We start from the raw sequence: 18,116 nt of genomic DNA on the forward strand, positions 1-18,116 counted from the left end.
TTTTGAGGGGTTTTGGGGGGGTTGTGTTTGTTTGGGGGGGGGTTGGGGGGGTTTCGGGGGGGGTTTGGAGTGGTTTTGGGGGGGTTGGGGTTTTTTGGGGGGGGTGGGGGGCGTTTTTGGGGGGGTGGGGGGGTTTTGAGGGGTTTTGGGGGGGGAGTTGGAGGGTTTCGGGGGGGTTTGGGGGGGCTGGGAGGGGCTTGAGTTTTTTGGGGGGGGTTTAGAGGGGTTTGGGGGGGGAGTTGGAGGGTTTCGGGGGGGTTTTGGGGGTTTTGGGGGGGGCTGGGGGAGTTTGGGGTTTTTGGGGGGGGGGTTGAGGGGATTGGGGGGGGGTTGGTTTTTTTTTTGGGGGGGGGGGTTGGGTGAGGTTGGGGGTTTTTGAGGCGATTTTGGGGGGGGGGGGGGATCCGGGGGGTTTTGGGAGCGTTTGGGAGGTTTTTGGGGGGGGTTTTTGGGGGAGGGGGGGTGTGTTTGGGGGGGGGGCACGTACCGAGGTCGGCGATCCAGGCGTGGGGCGGGGGGGCCCCCAAGAAGCAATGAGCCGCCGTCAGCACCCACGGCCCCCCCAGCAGGGACCCCGCACAGCGCTGCTCCCGCCCCACCTGCGCGGACCCCCCCCCCCCCGGCGTCAGGGGGGGGACACCCCATGCCCGGGACCCCTTGGGGGGGGGGGGTTGGGGGTGTGGGACCCCCCCCTCGGGCACCTGGGTCCCTTTTGGGGGGGGTTGGGGGGGGGTTGGGGGTGTGGGACCCCCCCTCGGACACCTGGGTCTCCTTTGAGGGGGGGTTTGGGGGGGGGTTGGGGGTGTGGGACCCCCCCTCCGTCACCTGGGTCATCTTTTGGGGGGGGTTTGGGGGTGCTGGACCCCCCCACAGACACCTGGGTCCCCTTTTGGGGGGGGTTGGGGGTGTGGGACCCCCCCCCGGCCACCTGGGACCCCTTTGGGGGGGGGGTTGGGGGTGCTGGACCCCCCCAGACACCTGGATCCCATTGAGGGGGGGGTTGGGGGTGTGGGACCCCCCCTCGGACACCTGGGTCTCCTTTGAGGGGGGGTTTGGGGGGGGGTTGGGGGTGTGGGACCCCCCCTCCGTCACCTGGGACCCCTTGAGGGGGGGGTTTGGGGGTGCTGGACCCCCCCCCAGACACCTGCGACCCCTTGAGGGGGGGGTTCGGGGTGTGGGACCCCCCCCAGACACCTGGGTCCCCTTTTAGGGGGGGTTGTTTGGGGGTGTGGGACCCCCCCCCCGGACACCTGGACCCCACCTGGACCCCCTTGAGGGGGGGGTTTGGGAGTGCTGGACCCCCCCAGACACCTGGGTCACCTTTTGGGGGGGGTTGGGGGTGTGGGACCCCCCCCAGACACCTGGGTCCCCTTTGGGAGGGGGGTTGGGGTGGGGGACCCCCCCCCGGACACCTGGGACCCCCTTGAGGGGGGTCGTTGGGGCTGTGGGACCCCCCCTCGGACACCTGGGACCCCTTGAGGGGGGGGTTTGGGGGTGCTGGACCCCCCCCAGACACCTGGGTCCCATTGAGGGGGGGGTTGGGGGTGTGGGACCCCCCCCGGCCACCTGGGACCCCTTGAGGGGGGGGTTGGGGGGGGTTGGGGGTGTGGGACCCCCCCCGGACACCTGGGTCCCCTTGAGGGGGGGATTGGGGGGGGGTTGGGGGTGTGGGACCCCCCCCCCGGCCACCTGGGTCCCATTGAGGGGGGGGTTGGGGGTGTGGGACCCCCCCTCGGACACCTGGGTCTCCTTTGAGGGGGGGTTTGGGGGGGGGTTGGGGGTGTGGGACCCCCCCTCCGTCACCTGGGACCCCTTGAGGGGGGGGTTCGGGGTGTGGGACCCCCCCCCAGACACCTGGGTCCCCTTTTGGGGGGGGTTGGGGGTGTGGGACCCCCCCCCGGACACCTGGGACCCCTTTGGGGGGGGGGTTGGGGGTGTTGGACCCCCCCAGACACCTGGGTCCCATTGAGGGGGGGGTTGGGGGTGTGGGACCCCCCCTCGGACACCTGGGTCTCCTTTGAGGGGGGGTTTGGGGGGGGGTTGGGGATGTGGGACCCCCCCTCCGTCACCTGGGACCCCTTGAGGGGGGGGTTTGGGGGTGCTGGACCCCCCCCCAGACACCTGCGACCCCTTGAGGGGGGGGTTCGGGGTGTGGGACCCCCCCCCAGACACCTGGGTCCCCTTTTGGGGGGGGGCTCGGGGTGTGGGACCCCCCCCCAGACACCTGGGTCCCCTTTTAGGGGGGGTGTTTGGGGGTGTGGGATCCCCCCCGGCCACCTGGGTCCCCTTGGGGGGGGGGGGGTTGGGGGTGTGGGATCCCCCCCGGCCACCTGGGACCCCTTGAGGGGGGGGTTGGGGGGGGGGTGGGGGTGCAGGACCCCCCCCCAGACACCTGGGTCCCCTTGAGGGGGGAGTTGGGGGCGCGGGACCCCCCCCCAGCCCCCTGGGACCCCTTGGAGGGGGGGGTTGGGGGTGCAAGGGGAGGGTCTGGGTCCCCCAATGGGCCATGGGACACCCCCCCCCCCCCCCCCCCCCCCCGGCTCGGACACCTGGGTCCCCTGTGGCACATGGGACCCCCCCCCCCGACCCCTGGGTGTCCCCGGGGTTGGGGGGGGGGATGGGGGGGGGGGGGGGGGTGTCTCACCCTGAGGACGACGTGCCAGGGGGGCCGGGAGGCTCCGGCGGGGACGATGACCCCGCAGAGGTCCCCCAGGCCGGTGGCTACCAGGGCCCCCTCCAACGCTTGCCGCAGGGCCCCCCCGTCCGCCAGCTTGAAGGCGTGGGGCTCGTCCCGCCGCTGCGAGGCCACCGCCACCAGCTCCGCCATGTCCACCTCCAGCGTCCCCACCCCGAAGGCGTAGATGTCTGGGGGGGGGGGGACATGGGGGGACACACACACACACAACGACACACCATGAGACACACACACACACACACACAACAACGCTGGGGGTGGGGGGGGGAGAAGGGGGGGGCCTGGGGGCAGCCGGAACCGGGCTCGGGGTGTCGAAAAATGGGGTCGGGGGCACCTCAGAGGGGCTCGGGGGGGTGTCTGGGGGGGCTTTGGGGCACCTGGGTGGGCTTTGGGGCACCTAGAACAGAGCTTGGGGGGGTCAAAAATGGGGTTGGGGGCACCTAGAACTGGGTTGGGGGCAACTAGGAGGGGCTCGGGGGTATCTGAGGGGGCTCTGGGGCACCTCAAAGGGGCTCGGGGGTATCTGAGGGGGCTTTGGGGCACCTGGGTGGGCTTTGGGGCACCTAGAGCAGAGTTTGGGGGGGTCAAAAATGGGGCTGGGGGCACCTAGAACTGGGTTGGGGGCAATTAGGAGGGGCTCGGGGGTATCTGAGGAGGCTCTGGGGCACCTCGATGGGGCTTGGGGCAACTAGAACGGGGTTTGGGGTATCTAGAACAGGGCTTGGGGCACCTAGAACAGAGGTTGGGGGCATCAAAAATGGGGCTGGGGGCATCAAAAATGGCGTTTGGGGCACTTAGAAGGGGCTCGGGGGTATCTGAGGGGGCTTTGGGGCACCTAGAACAGGATTGGGGCACCTAGAACAGAGGTTGGGGGGGTCAAAAATGGGGTTGGGGGCACCTAGAACAGGGTTGGGGGCAACTAGGAGGGGCTCGGGGGTATCTGAGGAGGCTCTGGGGCACCTCGATGGGGCTTGGGGCAACTAGAACGGGGTTTGGGGCATCTAGAACAGGGCTTGGGGGTGTCAAAAATGGGGTTGGGGGCGTGAAAAATAGGTCTGGGGGCACCTAGAACAGGGTTGGGGGCAACTAGGAGGGGCTCGGGGGTATCTGAGGGGGCTTTGGGGCACCTCAAAGGGGCTCGGGGGGGTGTCTGGGGGGGCTTTGGGGCACCTGGGTGGGCTTTGGGGCACCTAGAACAGAGTTTGGGGGGGTCAAAAATGGGGCTGGGGGCACCTAGAACAGGGTTGGGGGCAACTAGGAGGGGCTCGGGGGTATCTGAGGGGGCTTTGGGGCACCTCGATGGGGCTTTGGGGCACCTAGAACGGGGTTGGGGCACCTAGAACAGGGTTGGGGGCACCTCAAATGGGGTTGGGGGCAACTAGAAGGGGCTCAGGGGCATCTGAGGGGGCTTTGGGGCACCTAGAACAGGGGTTGGGGCACCTAGAACGGGATTGGGGGCACCTCAAATGGGGTTGGGGGCAACTAGGAGGGGCCTGGGGGCATCTGAGGGGGCTTTGGGGCACCTCAATGGGGCTTGGGGCACCTAGACCAGGGGTTGGGGCACCTCAGATGGGGTTGGGGGCAACTAGGAGGGGCTCGGGGGCATCTGAGGGGGCTTTGGGGCACCTCAATGGGGCTTGGGGCACCTAGAACAGGATTGGGGGCACCTCAAATGGGGTTGGGGGCAACTAGAAGCGGCCTGGGGGCATCTGAGGGGGCTTTGGGGCACCTAGAAGGGGGTTTGGGGCAACTAGAAGGGGCTCGGGGGCATCTGAGGGGACTTTGGGGCACCTAGAACGGGGTTCGGGGCACCTAAAACAGGGTTGGGGCACCTAGAACGGGGGTTGGGGCACCTCAGATGGGGTTGGGGGCAACTAGGAGGGGCCGGGGGGCATCTGAGGGGGCTTTGGGGCACCTCAATGGGGCTTGGGGCACCTAGAACGGGGTTGGGGGCACCTCAGATGGGGTTGGGGGCAACTAGGAGGGGCCTGGGGGCATCTGAGGGGGCTTTGGGGCACCTCAATGGGGCTTGGGGCACCTAGAACGGGTTTGGGGCACCTAGAACAGGGTTGGGGGCACCTCAAATGGGGTTGGGGGCAACTAGAAGCGGCCTGGGGGCATCTGAGGGGGCTTTGGGGCACCTAGAAGGGGGTTGGGGGCAACTAGAAGGGGCTCGGGGGTATCTGAGGGGGCTCTGGGGCACCTCGATGGGGCTTGGGGCACCTAGAACGGGTTTGGGGCACCTAGAACAGGGTTGGGGGCACCACAAATGGGGTTGGGGGCAACTAGAAGCGGCCTGGGGGCATCTGAGGGGGCTTTGGGGCACCTAGAAGGGGGTTGGGGGCAACTAGAAGGGGCTCGGGGGCATCTGAGGGGACTTTGGGGCACCTAGAACGGGGTTCGGGGCACCTAAAACAGGGTTGGGGCACCTAGAACGGGGGTTGGGGCACCTCAAATGGGGTTTGGGGCAACTAGGAGGGGCCGGGGGGCATCTGAGGGGGCTTTGGGGCATCTCGATGGGGCTTGGGGCACCTAGAACGGGGTTGGGGGCACCTCAAATGGGGTTGGGGGCAACTAGAAGGGGCTCGGGGGCATCTGAGGGGGCTTTGGGGCACCTAGAACAGGGTTGGGGGCACCTCAAATGGGGTTTGGGGCAACTAGGAGGGGCCGGGGGGCATCTGAGGGGGCTTTGGGGCACCCAAAAGGGGGCTTGGGGCACCTAGAACAGGGCTTGGGGCACCTAGAACAGGGGTTGGGGGCACCTCAGATGGGGTTGGGGGCAACTAGGAGGGGCCTGGGGGCATCTGAGGGGGCTTGGGGCACCTAGAATGGGGTTGGGGCACCTAGAACAGGGGTTGGGGCATCTCAAATGGGGTTGGGGGCAACTAGAAGGGGCTTGGGGGCATCTGAGGGGGCTCTGGGGCACCTCGATGGGGCTTTGGGGCACCTAGAACGGGGTTGGGGCACCTAGAACGGGGGTTGGGGCACCTCAAATGGGGTTTGGGGCAACTAGGAGGGGCCGGGGGGCATCTGAGGGGGCTTTGGGGCATCTCGATGGTGCTTGGGGCACCAAGAATGGGGTTGGGGGCAACTAGGAGGGGCCTGGGGGCATCTGAGGGGGCTTTGGGGCACCTCGATGGGGCTTGGGGCACCTAGAACGGGGTTGGGGGCACCAAGAATGGGGTTGGGGGCAACTAGGAGGGGCCGGGGGGCATCTGAGGGGGCTTTGGGGCACCTCGATGGGGCTTGGGGCACCTAGAACAGGGTTTGGGGCACCTCAAATGGGGTTGGGGGCACCTCAGATGGGGTTGGGGGCAACTAGAAGGGGCTCGGGGGCATCTGAGGGGGCTTTGGGGCACCTCGATGGGGCTTGGGGCACCTAGAACGGGGGTTGGGGGCACCTCAAATGGGGTTTGGGGCAACTAGGAGGGGCCGGGGGGCATCTGAGGGGGCTTTGGGGCATCTCGATGGTGCTTGGGGCACCAAGAATGGGGTTGGGGGCAACTAGGAGGGGCCTGGGGGCATCTGAGGGGGCTTTGGGGCACCTCGATGGGGCTTGGGGCACCTAGAACGGGGTTGGGGGCACCAAGAATGGGGTTGGGGGCAACTAGGAGGGGCCTGGGGGCATCTGAGGGGGCTTTGGGGCACCTCGATGGGGCTTTGGGGCACCTAGAACAGGAGTTGGGGCACCTCAAATGGGGTTGGGGGCAACTAGGAGGGGCCTGGGGGCATCTGAGGGGGCTTTGGGGCACCTCGATGGGGCTTTGGGGCACCTAGAACAGGGTTGGGGGCACCTCAAATGGGGTTGGGGGCAACTAGAAGCGGCCTGGGGGCATCTGAGGGGGCTTTGGGGCACCTAAAACAGGGTTGGGGGCACCTCAGATGGGGTTGGGGGCAACTAGGAGGGGCCGGGGGGCATCTGAGGGGGCTTTGGGGCACCTCAATGGGGCTTGGGGCACCTAGAACGGGGTTGGGGCACCTCAGATGGGGTTGGGGGCAACTAGGAGGGGCCGGGGGGCATCTGAGGGGGCTTTGGGGCACCTAGAACAGGGTTGGGGGCACCTCAAATGGGGTTGGGGGCAACTAGGAGGGGCCGGGGGGCATCTGAGGGGGCTTTGGGGCACCTCAATGGGGCTTTGGGGCACCTAGAACAGGATTGGGGGCACCTCAAATGGGGTTGGGGGCAACTAGAAGCGGCCTGGGGGCATCTGAGGGGGCTTTGGGGCACCCAAAATGGGGCTTGGGGCACCTAGAAGGGGGTTGGGGGCACCCGCCGGGGGTTGGGTGCCCCAGGAGGTGGCTCAGGGTGCCCGGAGCCGTCCCCCGTGGGGCCGGGGACAGGACAAAGGTCCGGCCCCGGGGCCAGGGAGGGGTCGGTGACCGGGGGGCCACCCCCCTCCCCCCCCCCCCGCCGTGGGGCCACCGTCCCCCGCCGTGGGGCCACCCCCCGAAGTGGCGCAAGAGCAAACAGGGACGGGGACAACTGGGGCCAAGGACACCTCGGGGGGGTGGGGGGGTGGGGGGGGACGATGACACCGGGGGGAACCGCGCGGGGGGACCCGGGGGGGTGGGGGGGCCCCAAATCCCACCCCTCCCACCCCCCCCCCCCCCCCCGAGGACCCCAAAACCACCCCCGAGGGCCCCAAAGCCACCCCTGGTGTCCCCAAACCACCACTGAGGTCCCTCAAACCATCTTTGAGGTCCCAAGAGCCACCTTTGAAGTCCCCAAAGTCCCCCCTGGAGGTCCCCAGAGCCACCCTGGAGGTCCCCAGAGCCACCCTCAGTGTCCCCAAACCACCACTGAGGTCCCTCAAACCACTTTCGAGGTCCCCAGAGCCACCATCGAGGTCCCCAGAACCACCCTTGAGGTCCCCAAAGCCACCCTGGAGGTCCCTCAAACCACCTTTGAGGTCCCCAGAGCCACCATCGAGGTCCCCAAACCCACCCTCGATGTCCCCAAACCACCACTGAGGTCCCTCAAACCACCTTCGAGGTCCCAAGAGCCACCTTTGAAGTCCCCAAAGTCCCCCCTGGAGGTCCCCAAACCCACCCTGGAGGTCCCTCAAACCACCTTCGAGGTCCCCAGAACCACCCTCGAGGTCCCCAAACCACCACTGAGGTCCCTCAAACCACCTTTGAGGTCCCAAGAGCCACCCCCGAGGTCCCCAAACCCACCCTGGAGGTCCCCAAACCCACCATCGGGGTCCCCAAACCACCACTGAGGTCCCTCAAACCACCTTCGAGGTCCCAAGAGCCACCTTTGAAGTCCCCAAAGTCCCCCCTGGAGGTCCCCAAACCCACCCTGGAGGTCCCTCAAACCACCTTCGAGGTCCCCAGAGCCACCCTTGAGGTCCCCAAACCACCACTGAGGTCCCTCAAACCACCTTTGAGGCCCCCAGAGCCACCCTCGAAGACCCCAAAACCACGCTGGAGGTCCCCAGAGCCACCATCGAGGTCCCCAAACCCACCCTCGATGTCCCCAAACCACCACTGAGGTCCCCAGACCACCGAGGTCCCTCAAACCATCTTTGAGGTCCCAAGAGCCACCTTTGAAGTCCCCAAAGTCCCCCCTGGTGGTCCCCAAACCCACCCTGGAGGTCCCTCAAACCACCTTTGAGGTCCCAAGAGCCACCCTTGAGGTCCCCAAACCACCACTGAGGTCCCTCAAACCATCTTTGAGGTCCCAAGAGCCACCTTTGAAGTCCCCAAAGTCCCCCCTGGAGGTCCCCAAACCCACCCTGGAGGTCCCCAGAGCCACCTTCAAGGTCCCCAGAGCCACCCTCAGTGTCCCCAAACCACCCTCAAGGTCCCCAAACCACCACTGAGGTCCCTCAAACCATCTTTGAGGTCCCAAGAGCCACCCTGGAGGTCCCCAAAGCCACCCTGGAGGTCCCCAGAGCCACCATCGAGGTCCCCAGAACCACCCTTGGTGTCCCCAAACCACCCTCGAGGTCCCTCAAACCACCTTTGAGGTCCCCAGACCCACTGTTGAGGTCCCCAAACCCACCCTCGATGTCCCCAAACCACCCTCGAGGTCCCCAAACCACGACTGAGGTCCCTCAAACCATCCTTGAGGTCCCAAGAGCCACCTTTGAAGTCCCCAAAGTCCCCCCTGGAGGTCCCCAGAGCCACCCTGGAGGTCCCTCAAACCACCTTTGAGGTCCCCAGAGCCACCCTTGGGGTCCCCAAACCACCACTGAGGTCCCTCAAACCACCTTTGAGGTCCCCAGACCCACCCTTGACGGGGACCCTGGAGGTCCCCAAAGCCCCCCCCCGTCCCCCCCCCCCATCCGGAGGTCCCCGTCCCCCCCCTCGATGGCACCCACCCAGATATTCCTCCCGGTCCGCTTCGATCTCCAGCACGTCCTCAATCTTGGCCACCGCCGTCCGGGGGTGACCCCCAACGTTGAACCTGCCTGTGGGCCAACGAGAAGGATGGAAGGATGGAAGGAGACGTCACCCCCCCGGGGTGTCCCCCACCGTCCCCCGTCCCCCCCACCCCCGGCCCCGGCGTCACCGTCCGTCAGCAGGATGACGACGTGGCGGACGTCGCGCCAAGCCCGGGGGTCGCCCAAGCGTTGGGCCCGGGCCTTCTGGAAGAGGAGCATGTGGTAGACCTCCATCAGCGCCTCCCGCACGTTGGTGCCCGTGGCGTCGCCGTGGTCTACGGGGAGAGGGAGACCCCGTCACGGCGGCGTCACGAGGGGGCGTCCCCCCTTCCCCCCCCCCCCCGGCCGCTCCCTCCCCGCACCGTGGAAGGTGACGTTGCACAGGCGGCGCAGAACCTCGTCGGCGTCGGCCGCCTCGTCCTCGGCCGTGGAGACGATGACGCGGGGGCGGCTGGCGAAGGAGACGACGGCGAAGCTGACGGCCACCTCGAAGCTGCTCAGCTGTGGCGGGGAGAGGGGTCAGGGCCCGCCACGGCCCTCCCCCCCCCCCCCCGGCGTCCTGCCGGGGTCCCACCGTGATCCCACCCATGGTCCCACCACGATCCCACCCATGGTCCCACCACGGTGGCCCCATGGTCCCAGTTGGTTCCTCCGTGGTCCCACCATGATCCCACCCATGGTCCCACCACGGTGGCCCCGTGGTCCCAGTTGGTTCCTCCATGGTCCCACCATGATCCCACCCATGGTCCCACCACGGTGGCCCCGTGGTCCCAGTTGGTTCCTCCATGGTCCCACCATGACCTCACCCATGGTCCCACCACGATCCCACCCATGGTCCCACCATGGTGCCCCCATTGTCCTACTGAGGTCCCAGCCGCTTCCTCCATGATCCCACCACGATCCCACCCATGATCCCACCACGATCCCACCCATGGTCCCACCATGGTGCCCCCATTGTCCTACTGAGGTCCCAGCCGCTTCCTCCATGATCCCACCACGATCCCACCCATGGTCCCACCACGGTGGCCCCATGGTCCCAGTTGGTTCCTCCATGGTCCCACCATGATCCCACCCATGGTGCCACCATGGTGCCCCCATTGTCCTACTGAGGTCCCAGTTGGTTCCTCCATGATCCCACCACGATCCCACCCATGGTCCCACCACGGTGGCCCCATGGTCCCAGTTGGTTCCTCCGTGGTCCCACCACGATCCCACCCATGGTCCCACCACGGTGGCCCCGTGGTCCCAGCTGGTTCCTCCATGGTCCCACCATGATCCCACCCATGATCCCACCACAATCCCACCCGTGGTCCCACCATGGTCCCACAATAATCCCACCCATGGTCCCACCATGATCCCACCCATGGTCCCACCATGGTGGCCCCGTTGTCCTACTGAGGTCCCAGCCGGTTCTTCCATGGTCCCACCACGATCCCACCCATGGTCCCACCCATGGTCCCATCACAGTGTCCCCATGGTCCTACTGAGGTCCCAGCCAGTTCCCCCATGGTCCCACCACAGTCCCACCCATGGTCCCATCCCGGTGTCCCCATTGTCCTACTGAGGTCCCAGCTGGTTCCTCTGTGGTCCCACCATGATCCATCCCACTTCATCCCACCATGATCCATCCCACCACGGTCCCACCATGATCCCACCAGGATCCATCCCACCATGGTCCCACCAGGATCCATCCCACCAGGATCCATCCCACCATGGTCCCACCAGGATCCATCCCACCAGGATCCATCCCACCATGGTCCCACCAGGATCCATCTCACCATGGTCCCACCAGGATCCATCCCACCTCATCCCACCAGGATCCATCCCACCGGGATCCACCCCACCTCATCCCACCATGGTCCCACCAGGATCCATCCCACCATGATCCATCCCACCATGATCCATCCCACCGTGGTCCCACCAGGATCCATCCCACCTCATCCCACCATGATCCCACCATGGTCCCACCAGGATCCATCTCACCATGATCCCACCAGGATCCATCCCACCTCATCCCACCAGGATCCATCCCACCATGGTCCCACCAGGATCCATCCCACCAGGATCCACCCCACCATGATCCATGCCACCGTGGTCCCGCCATGATCCATCCCACCTCATCCCACCATGATCCCACCGTGGTCCCACCAGGATCCATCCCACCATGATCCATCCCACCATGGTCCCACCAGGATCCATCTCACCATGGTCCCACCAGGATCCATCCCACCATGATCCATCCCACCATGGTCCCACCAGGATCCATCCCACCATGATCCATCCCACCACGGTCCCACCAGGACCCATCCCACCAGGATCCACCCCACCTCATCCCACCATGGTCCCACCAGGATGCATCCCACCTCATCCCACCAGGATCCATCCCACCATGGTCCCACCAGGATCCATCTCACCATGATCCCACCAGGATCCACCCCACCTCATCCCACCATGGTCCCACCAGGATGCATCCCACCTCATCCCACCAGGATCCATCCCACCATGGTCCCACCAGGATCCATCCCACCATGATCCGTCCCACCTCATCCCACCAGGATCCATCCCACCTCATCCCACCATGATCCATGCCACCATGGTCCCACCAGGATCCATCCCACCAGGATCCATCCCACCATGGTCCCACCAGGATCCATCCCACCTCATCCCACCTCATCCCCCCGCGCTCCCCCCGCCGCTCCCAGCCCCTTCCTCCCCCTGTGTCCCCCTGTGTCCCCCCCCCGCCGTGTCCCACCCTGTCCACGATGGTGGCCGCGCACTCCTGGAAGAGGAGGAAGTTCTCGGAGCGGACGCTGCCGGAGGCGTCCAGGAGCAGGTAGACGTGGAGGGAGCCCTCGGGGCTCAGCACGATGCGCCGGCCCAGGGACGACTCTGGGGACACCCCCAAAAGTGTCACCCCCCCCATAGGTGTGTGTCCCCCCCACCCCACCCCACCCCACACCCTGCCCCACACCCTGCCCCAGACCCACCGTTGTGGGGCCCGGCGCCCGCCAGCTGCAGGACGGAGGTGAGGGACGCCCCGAAACCCGCGCTGACGTCCTCGGGGGGGTCGTAGGCGTAAGGGTCTGCGGGGGGGGGGGGGGGACGGACACGAGGGACAGGGGACGTGGGGACACGGCTTGGGGGGAGGGGGGGGACACACACGTGGGGACATCGGGGGGGACGTCGGGGGGGATACGGGGACATCGGGGGGGACACGGGGGCATCAGGGGGGACGTCGGGGGCACGGGGGGGACACATGGGGACATTGGGGGGGGACATGGGGACACGGGGGGGATGTCGGGGGCATGGGGGGGCATGTGGGGACATTGGGGGGGGACATGGGGACACGGGGGGGATGTCGGGGGCACGGGGGGGACACGTGGGGACATTGGGGGGGGACATGGGGACATCGGGGGGGACATGGGGACATCGGGGGGGCACATGGGGACATTGGGGGGGCACATGGGGACATTGGGGGGGACGTCGGGGGCACGGGGGGGGCATGTGGGGACATCGGGGGGGGACATGGGGACATTGGGGGACACGGGGACATTGGGGGGGACATTGGGGACATCGGTGGGACATTTGGGACATTGGGGGACACATGGGGACATTGGGGGGGACATGGGGACACGGGGGGATGTCGGGGGCACGGGGGGGACATGTGGGGACATCGGGGGGGGCACATGGGGACATCGGGGGACATGGAGGGACATTGGGGGGGACATGGGGACATCAGGGGGGACGTCGGGGGCACGGGGGGGGCATGTGGGGACATCGGGGGGGACACATGGGGCACCAGGGGGGACTTTGGGGACATCGGGGGGGACATCGGGGGGGGACACGGGGACCCCAGGGGGCTGGGGGGCACAGGGACCCTGCGGGGGGAGGGGGGTGTGTGTGTGTGGGGTGTGCGAGGGGTCCCTGTAGGACCCGGGGGAGCCCCGAGGGCTCGAAGGGGGCGTGTCCAGGCGGGAGAGGGGGCGTGGCCAGTCGGGGGGGCGGGGGTTACGAGCCCGAGGGCGGGGAGGGGGCGTGGCCGCGCCCGTGCCACGTGACTCACGGCGGCAGGAGGGCTCGGGGCCGGACCAGCGTCCCGTCTCCAGGCAACGGCGGTGGGCGGGGCCGACCAGCGTCAGCCCCGCCCCGCAGCGCACGCGCACCACCGCCCCCCGCCGCCGGCCCCCCCCCGTCGTCACCCCCCCGGCGGGGGCGGGGGCGGGGGGACAGTCACCCTCTGCGGGGGGGGGGGGTGTGTCAATGGGGGGGGGGGGAACATCGGGGACATCCCCCCCCCCCCCGGCAACACCCCCAACGGGGGGAGCGGGGACCGGGGGGGGGGGAGGACGGGGGGGGTATTTCGGGATTTCGGGGGGATTTGGGGGGATTTTGGGGGGATTTGGGGAGAATCTCGGAGGGATCCGGGGGGGGGGGAGGAATTTGATCGATTCGGGGGGATTTCGGGGGGATTTCGGGGTGTTTGGGGCGGATTTGGGGCGATTCGGGCGGATTTGGGGGGATTCGCGCGGATTTTGGGGGGGATTCGGGCGGATTTGGGGGGATTCGCGCGGATTTTGGGGGGATTCGCGCAGATTTGGGGGGCGATTCGTGCGGATTTGGGGGGATTCGTGTGGATTTGGGGCGATTCGGGCGGATTTGGGGGGATTCGTGTGGATTTTGGGGGGTTTCACGCGGATTTTGGGGGGATTCGTGCGGATTTGGGGGGATTCTTGTGGATTTCGGGGTGATTTGGGGCGATTCGTGCGGATTTGGGGGTGATTTGTGCGGATTTGGGGGGATTCTTGTGGATTTCGGGGGGATTTTGGGGCGTTTGGGGCAATTCGGGCGGATTTGGGGGGGATTCATGCGGATTTTGGGGTGATTGGTGCGGATTTGGGGGGATTGGTGCGGATTTGGGGGGATTCATGTGGATTTGGGGTGATTCGGGCGGATTTGGGGGGATTCGTGCGGATTTGGGGGGATTCGTGCGGATTTTGGGGGGATTCACGCGGATTTTGGGGGGATTCGTGCGGATTTGGGGGGATTCATGTGGATTTGGGGCGATTCGGGCGGATTTGGGGGGATTCGTGCGGATTTGGGGGGATTCGCGCGGATTTGGGGGGCGATTCGTGCGGATTTGGGGGGATTCATGCGGATTTGGGGCGATTTGGGCAGATTTGGGGGGATTCATGCGGATTTGGGGGGATTCGCGCGGATTTGGGGGGCGATTCGTGCGGATTTGGGGGGATTCGTGCGGATTTTGGGGGCGATTCGTGCGGATTTGGGGGGATTCGTGCGGATTTGGGGGGCGATTCCCGCAGATTTGGGGGGATTAGTGCGGATTTGGGGGGATTCTTGTGGATTTCGGGGTGATTTGGGGCGATTCGTGTGGATTTGGGGGTGATTTGTGCAGATTTGGGGGGATTCTTGTGGATTTCGGGGGGATTTTGGGGCGTTTGGGGCAGATTTGGGGCGATTCAGGCGGATTTGGGGGGGATTCGTGCGGATTTTGGGGTGATTGGTGCGGATTTGGGGGGATTCCTGCGGATTTGGGGGGGATTCGTGTGGATTTGGGTGGATTCCTGCGGATTTGGGGGGATTCATGCGGATTTGGGGGGATTTGCGCGGATTTGGGGGGATTCCTGCGGATTTGGGGGGGATTCATGCGGATTTGGGAGGATTCGCGCGGATTTGGGGGGATTCGTGTGGATTTCGGGGTGATTTGGGGCGATTTGTGCGGGATTTGGGGTGATTCGTGTGGATTTGGGGGTGATTCGTGTGTATTTTGGGGACAATTTGTGTGTATTTGGGGTGATTTGGGGGTGTTTTGTGGCGATTTGTGCAGATTTTGGTGTATTTCGGGGTGACTTGTGCGGATTTGGGGGTGATTCCTGTGGATTTCGGGGTGATTTGGGGCGATTTGTGTGGATTTTGGGGTGATTCGTGCCTATTTTGGGAGCGATTTGTGCGTATTTGGGGTGATTTGGGGGTGGTTTGTGGCAATTTGTGCACATTTTGATGTATTTTAGGGTGACTTGTGCAGATTTGGGGGTGATTCGGCTTGATTTGTGAAGATTTTGGGGTGTTTTCTGGCAATTTGTGCAGATTTTGGTGTATTTCGAGGTGACTTGTGCGGATTTTGGGGTGATTCGTGTGGATTTCAGGATGATTTGGGGCGATTTGTGTGGATTTTCGGGTGATTTGTGTGGATTTTGGGGTGATTCATGTGGATTTCGGGGTGATTTGTGTGTACTTTTGGGGCGATTTGTGCATATTTGGGGTGATTTGTGTGGATTTTGGGGCGATTTGTGCATTTTTGGGGTGATTTGGGGTGATTTGTGCAGATTTGGGGGTGATTCGTGTGGATTTTGGGGTGATTTGTGTGTATTTTGGGGGCGATTTGTGCGTATTTGGGGTGATTTGGGGGTGGTTTGTGGCGATTTGTGCAGATTTTGGTGTATTTTAGGGCGATTTGTGCATATTTGGGGTGATTTGGGGGTGATTTGTGCAGATTTTTGGGTGATTTGTGTGGATTTGGGATGATTTGTGCGTACTTTTGGGGCGATTTGTGCGTATTTGGCATGATTTGGGGGTGATTTGTGGCGATTTGTGCAGATTTTGGGGTGTTTTGTGGCGATTTGTGCAGATTTTGGTGTATTTCGAGGTGACTTGTGCGGATTTGGGGGTGATTCGTGTGGATTTTGGGGTGATTTGGGGCGATTTGTGTGGATTTCCGGGTGATTTGTGCGGATTTGGGGGTGATTCATGTGGATTCGGGATGATTTGCGTGTACTTTTGGGGCGATTTGTGCGTATTTGGGGTGATTTGTGCAGATTTGGGGGTGATTTGTGTGGATTTGGGGGGATTTGTGGTGATTTGTGCAGATTTTGGTGTATTTTGGGGTGATTTGTGCGGATTTGGGGGTGATTCGTGTGGATTTGGGATGATTTGTGTGTACTTTTGGGGCGATTTGTGCGTATTTGGCATGATTTGGGGGTGATTTGTGGCAATCTGTGCAGATTTTGGGGTGTTTTGTGACGATTTGTGCAGATTGTGGTGTATTTTGGGGTGACTTGTGTGGATTTGGGGGTGATTCCTGTGGATTTTGGGGTGATTCCTGTAGATTCGGGATGATTTGCGTGTACTTTTGGGGCGATTTGTGCATATTTGGGGTGATTCGTGCGGATTTCGGGGTGATTCGTGTGGATTTGGGGCAATTTGTTTAGATTTTGGGGTGATTTGTGCGGATTTTGGGGTGATTCGTGTGGATTCGGGATGACTTGCGTGTACTTTTGGGGCAATTTGTGCGTATTTGGGGTGATTTGGGGGCGATTTGTACAGATTTTGGGGTGATTTGTGCATATTTGGGGTGATTTGGGGCGATTTGTGTGGATTTTCGGGTGATTTGTGCGGATTTTGGGGTGATTCATGTGGATTCGGGATGACTTGCGTGTACTTTTGGGGCGATTTGTGCGTATTTGGGGTGATTTGGGGGCGATTTGTGCGGATTTTGGGGTGATTTGTGTGGATTTTCGGGTGATTTGTGTGGATTTTGGGGCGATTTGTGTGTACTTTTGGGGCAATTTGTGCGTATTTGGGGTGATTTGGGGGCGATTTGTGCGGATTTTGGGGTGATTTGTGCGGATTTTGGGGTGATTTGTGCGGATTTCGGGGTGATTCGTGTGGATTTGGGATGACTTGCGTGTACTTTTGGGGCGATTTGTGCGTATTTGGGGTGATTTGGGGGCGATTTGTGCGGATTTTGGGGTGATTTGTGTGTATTTGGGGTGATTTGGGGGCGATTTGTGCGGATTTTGGGGTGATTTGTGTGGATTTTCGGGTGATTTGTGTGGATTTTGGGGCGATTTGTGTGTACTTTTGGGGCAATTTGTGCGTATTTGGGGTGATTTGGGGCGATTTGTGCGGATTTTGGGGTGATTTGTGCGGATTTTGGGGTGATTTGTGCGGATTTCGGGGTGATTCGTGCGGATTTGGGATGACTTGCGTGTACTTTTGGGGCGATTTGTGCGTATTTGGGGTGATTTGGGGGCGATTTGTGCAGATTTTGGGGCGATTTGTGCGTATTTGGGGTGATTTGGCGGCGATTTGTGCGGATTTTGGGGCGATTTGTGCGGATTTTGGGGTTGATTCGCGGGGATTTGGGGGCGATTTGGGGATCTCCCCCCCCCGGTGTCTCACCGCCGTCGTCGCAGACGGGGCTGTGGCCGCTCCAGACCCCCCCGGGGCGGCAGAGGCGGCGCTGGGGCCCCCGCAGCACCGCCCCCCCCTCGCAGGAGAAGGCGATGGCGGAGCCGGGGCGATGCGCGGGGCGGCGGGGCCAGAGCGAGCCCTGCGGGAAGGAGAGGGGCGCCGGGCACAGCACCTCTGGGGGGGGGACACGGGGGGTCCGGGGGGGGCACGGGCACCCGCAGGGCACCCAGGCCCCGGGGGGTAAAAGGGGACCCAGCTCCGGGGGGGGGGGGACGGGACACAGGGACCCAAAGGGGACGCGGGGGGGGGGGGGGGGCAAAGGGGACCCAAAGGGGACCCAAAGGGAACGCGGGGGGGGGGAATGGGGGGGCAAAGGGGACCCAAAGGGGACGCAGGGTCCCGGGGGGGGGGGTAAAGGGGACACAAAGGGGACCAAGGTCCGGGGGGGTGGGGGGGCAAAGGGGACCCAAATGGGACCCAGGGTCCCGGGGGGGGACACACACAGGGACCCAAAGGGGACCCAGGTCCGGGGGGGGGACACGGGACACAGGGACCCAAAGGGGACGCGGGGGGGGGGGGGGGGCAAAGGGGACCCAAATGGGACCCAGGGGGGGACACACACAGGGACCCAAAGGGGACCCAGGTCCGGGGCGTGGGGGGAGGGGGGGCAAAGGAGACCCAAAGGGGACGCAGGGTCCGGGGGGGGGCATAGGACACATTGGTTCGGGGGGGCAAAGGGGACCCAAGTGGGACCCAGGGCCCCGGGGGGGGGCAAAGAGACCCAAAGGAGACCAAGGTCCGGGGGTGTGGGGGGGCAAAGG

General features: G+C 64.5%; 1 protein-coding gene across 1 annotated transcript; it reads right to left on the bottom strand.

Moving 5' to 3' along the window:
* Nucleotides 1-487: 487 nt before the first annotated feature.
* Nucleotides 488-17,469, bottom strand: LOC141737276 (complement C2-like; the record flags this gene model as incomplete). The annotated part of the gene is made up of 9 exons (XM_074571949.1): nucleotides 488-599; nucleotides 2,645-2,865; nucleotides 9,022-9,111; nucleotides 9,213-9,359; nucleotides 9,447-9,585; nucleotides 11,837-11,973; nucleotides 12,072-12,167; nucleotides 13,148-13,321; nucleotides 17,284-17,469. Coding segments are annotated over 9 exons (1,302 nt in total), but the record flags the coding sequence as incomplete, so codon positions are not given.
* Nucleotides 17,470-18,116: the final 647 nt, after the last annotated feature.

The sequence above is a fragment of the Larus michahellis genome, unplaced genomic scaffold (genome assembly GCF_964199755.1).
Source record: "Larus michahellis unplaced genomic scaffold, bLarMic1.1 SCAFFOLD_559, whole genome shotgun sequence".
Lineage (NCBI taxonomy): Eukaryota > Metazoa > Chordata > Aves > Charadriiformes > Laridae > Larus > Larus michahellis.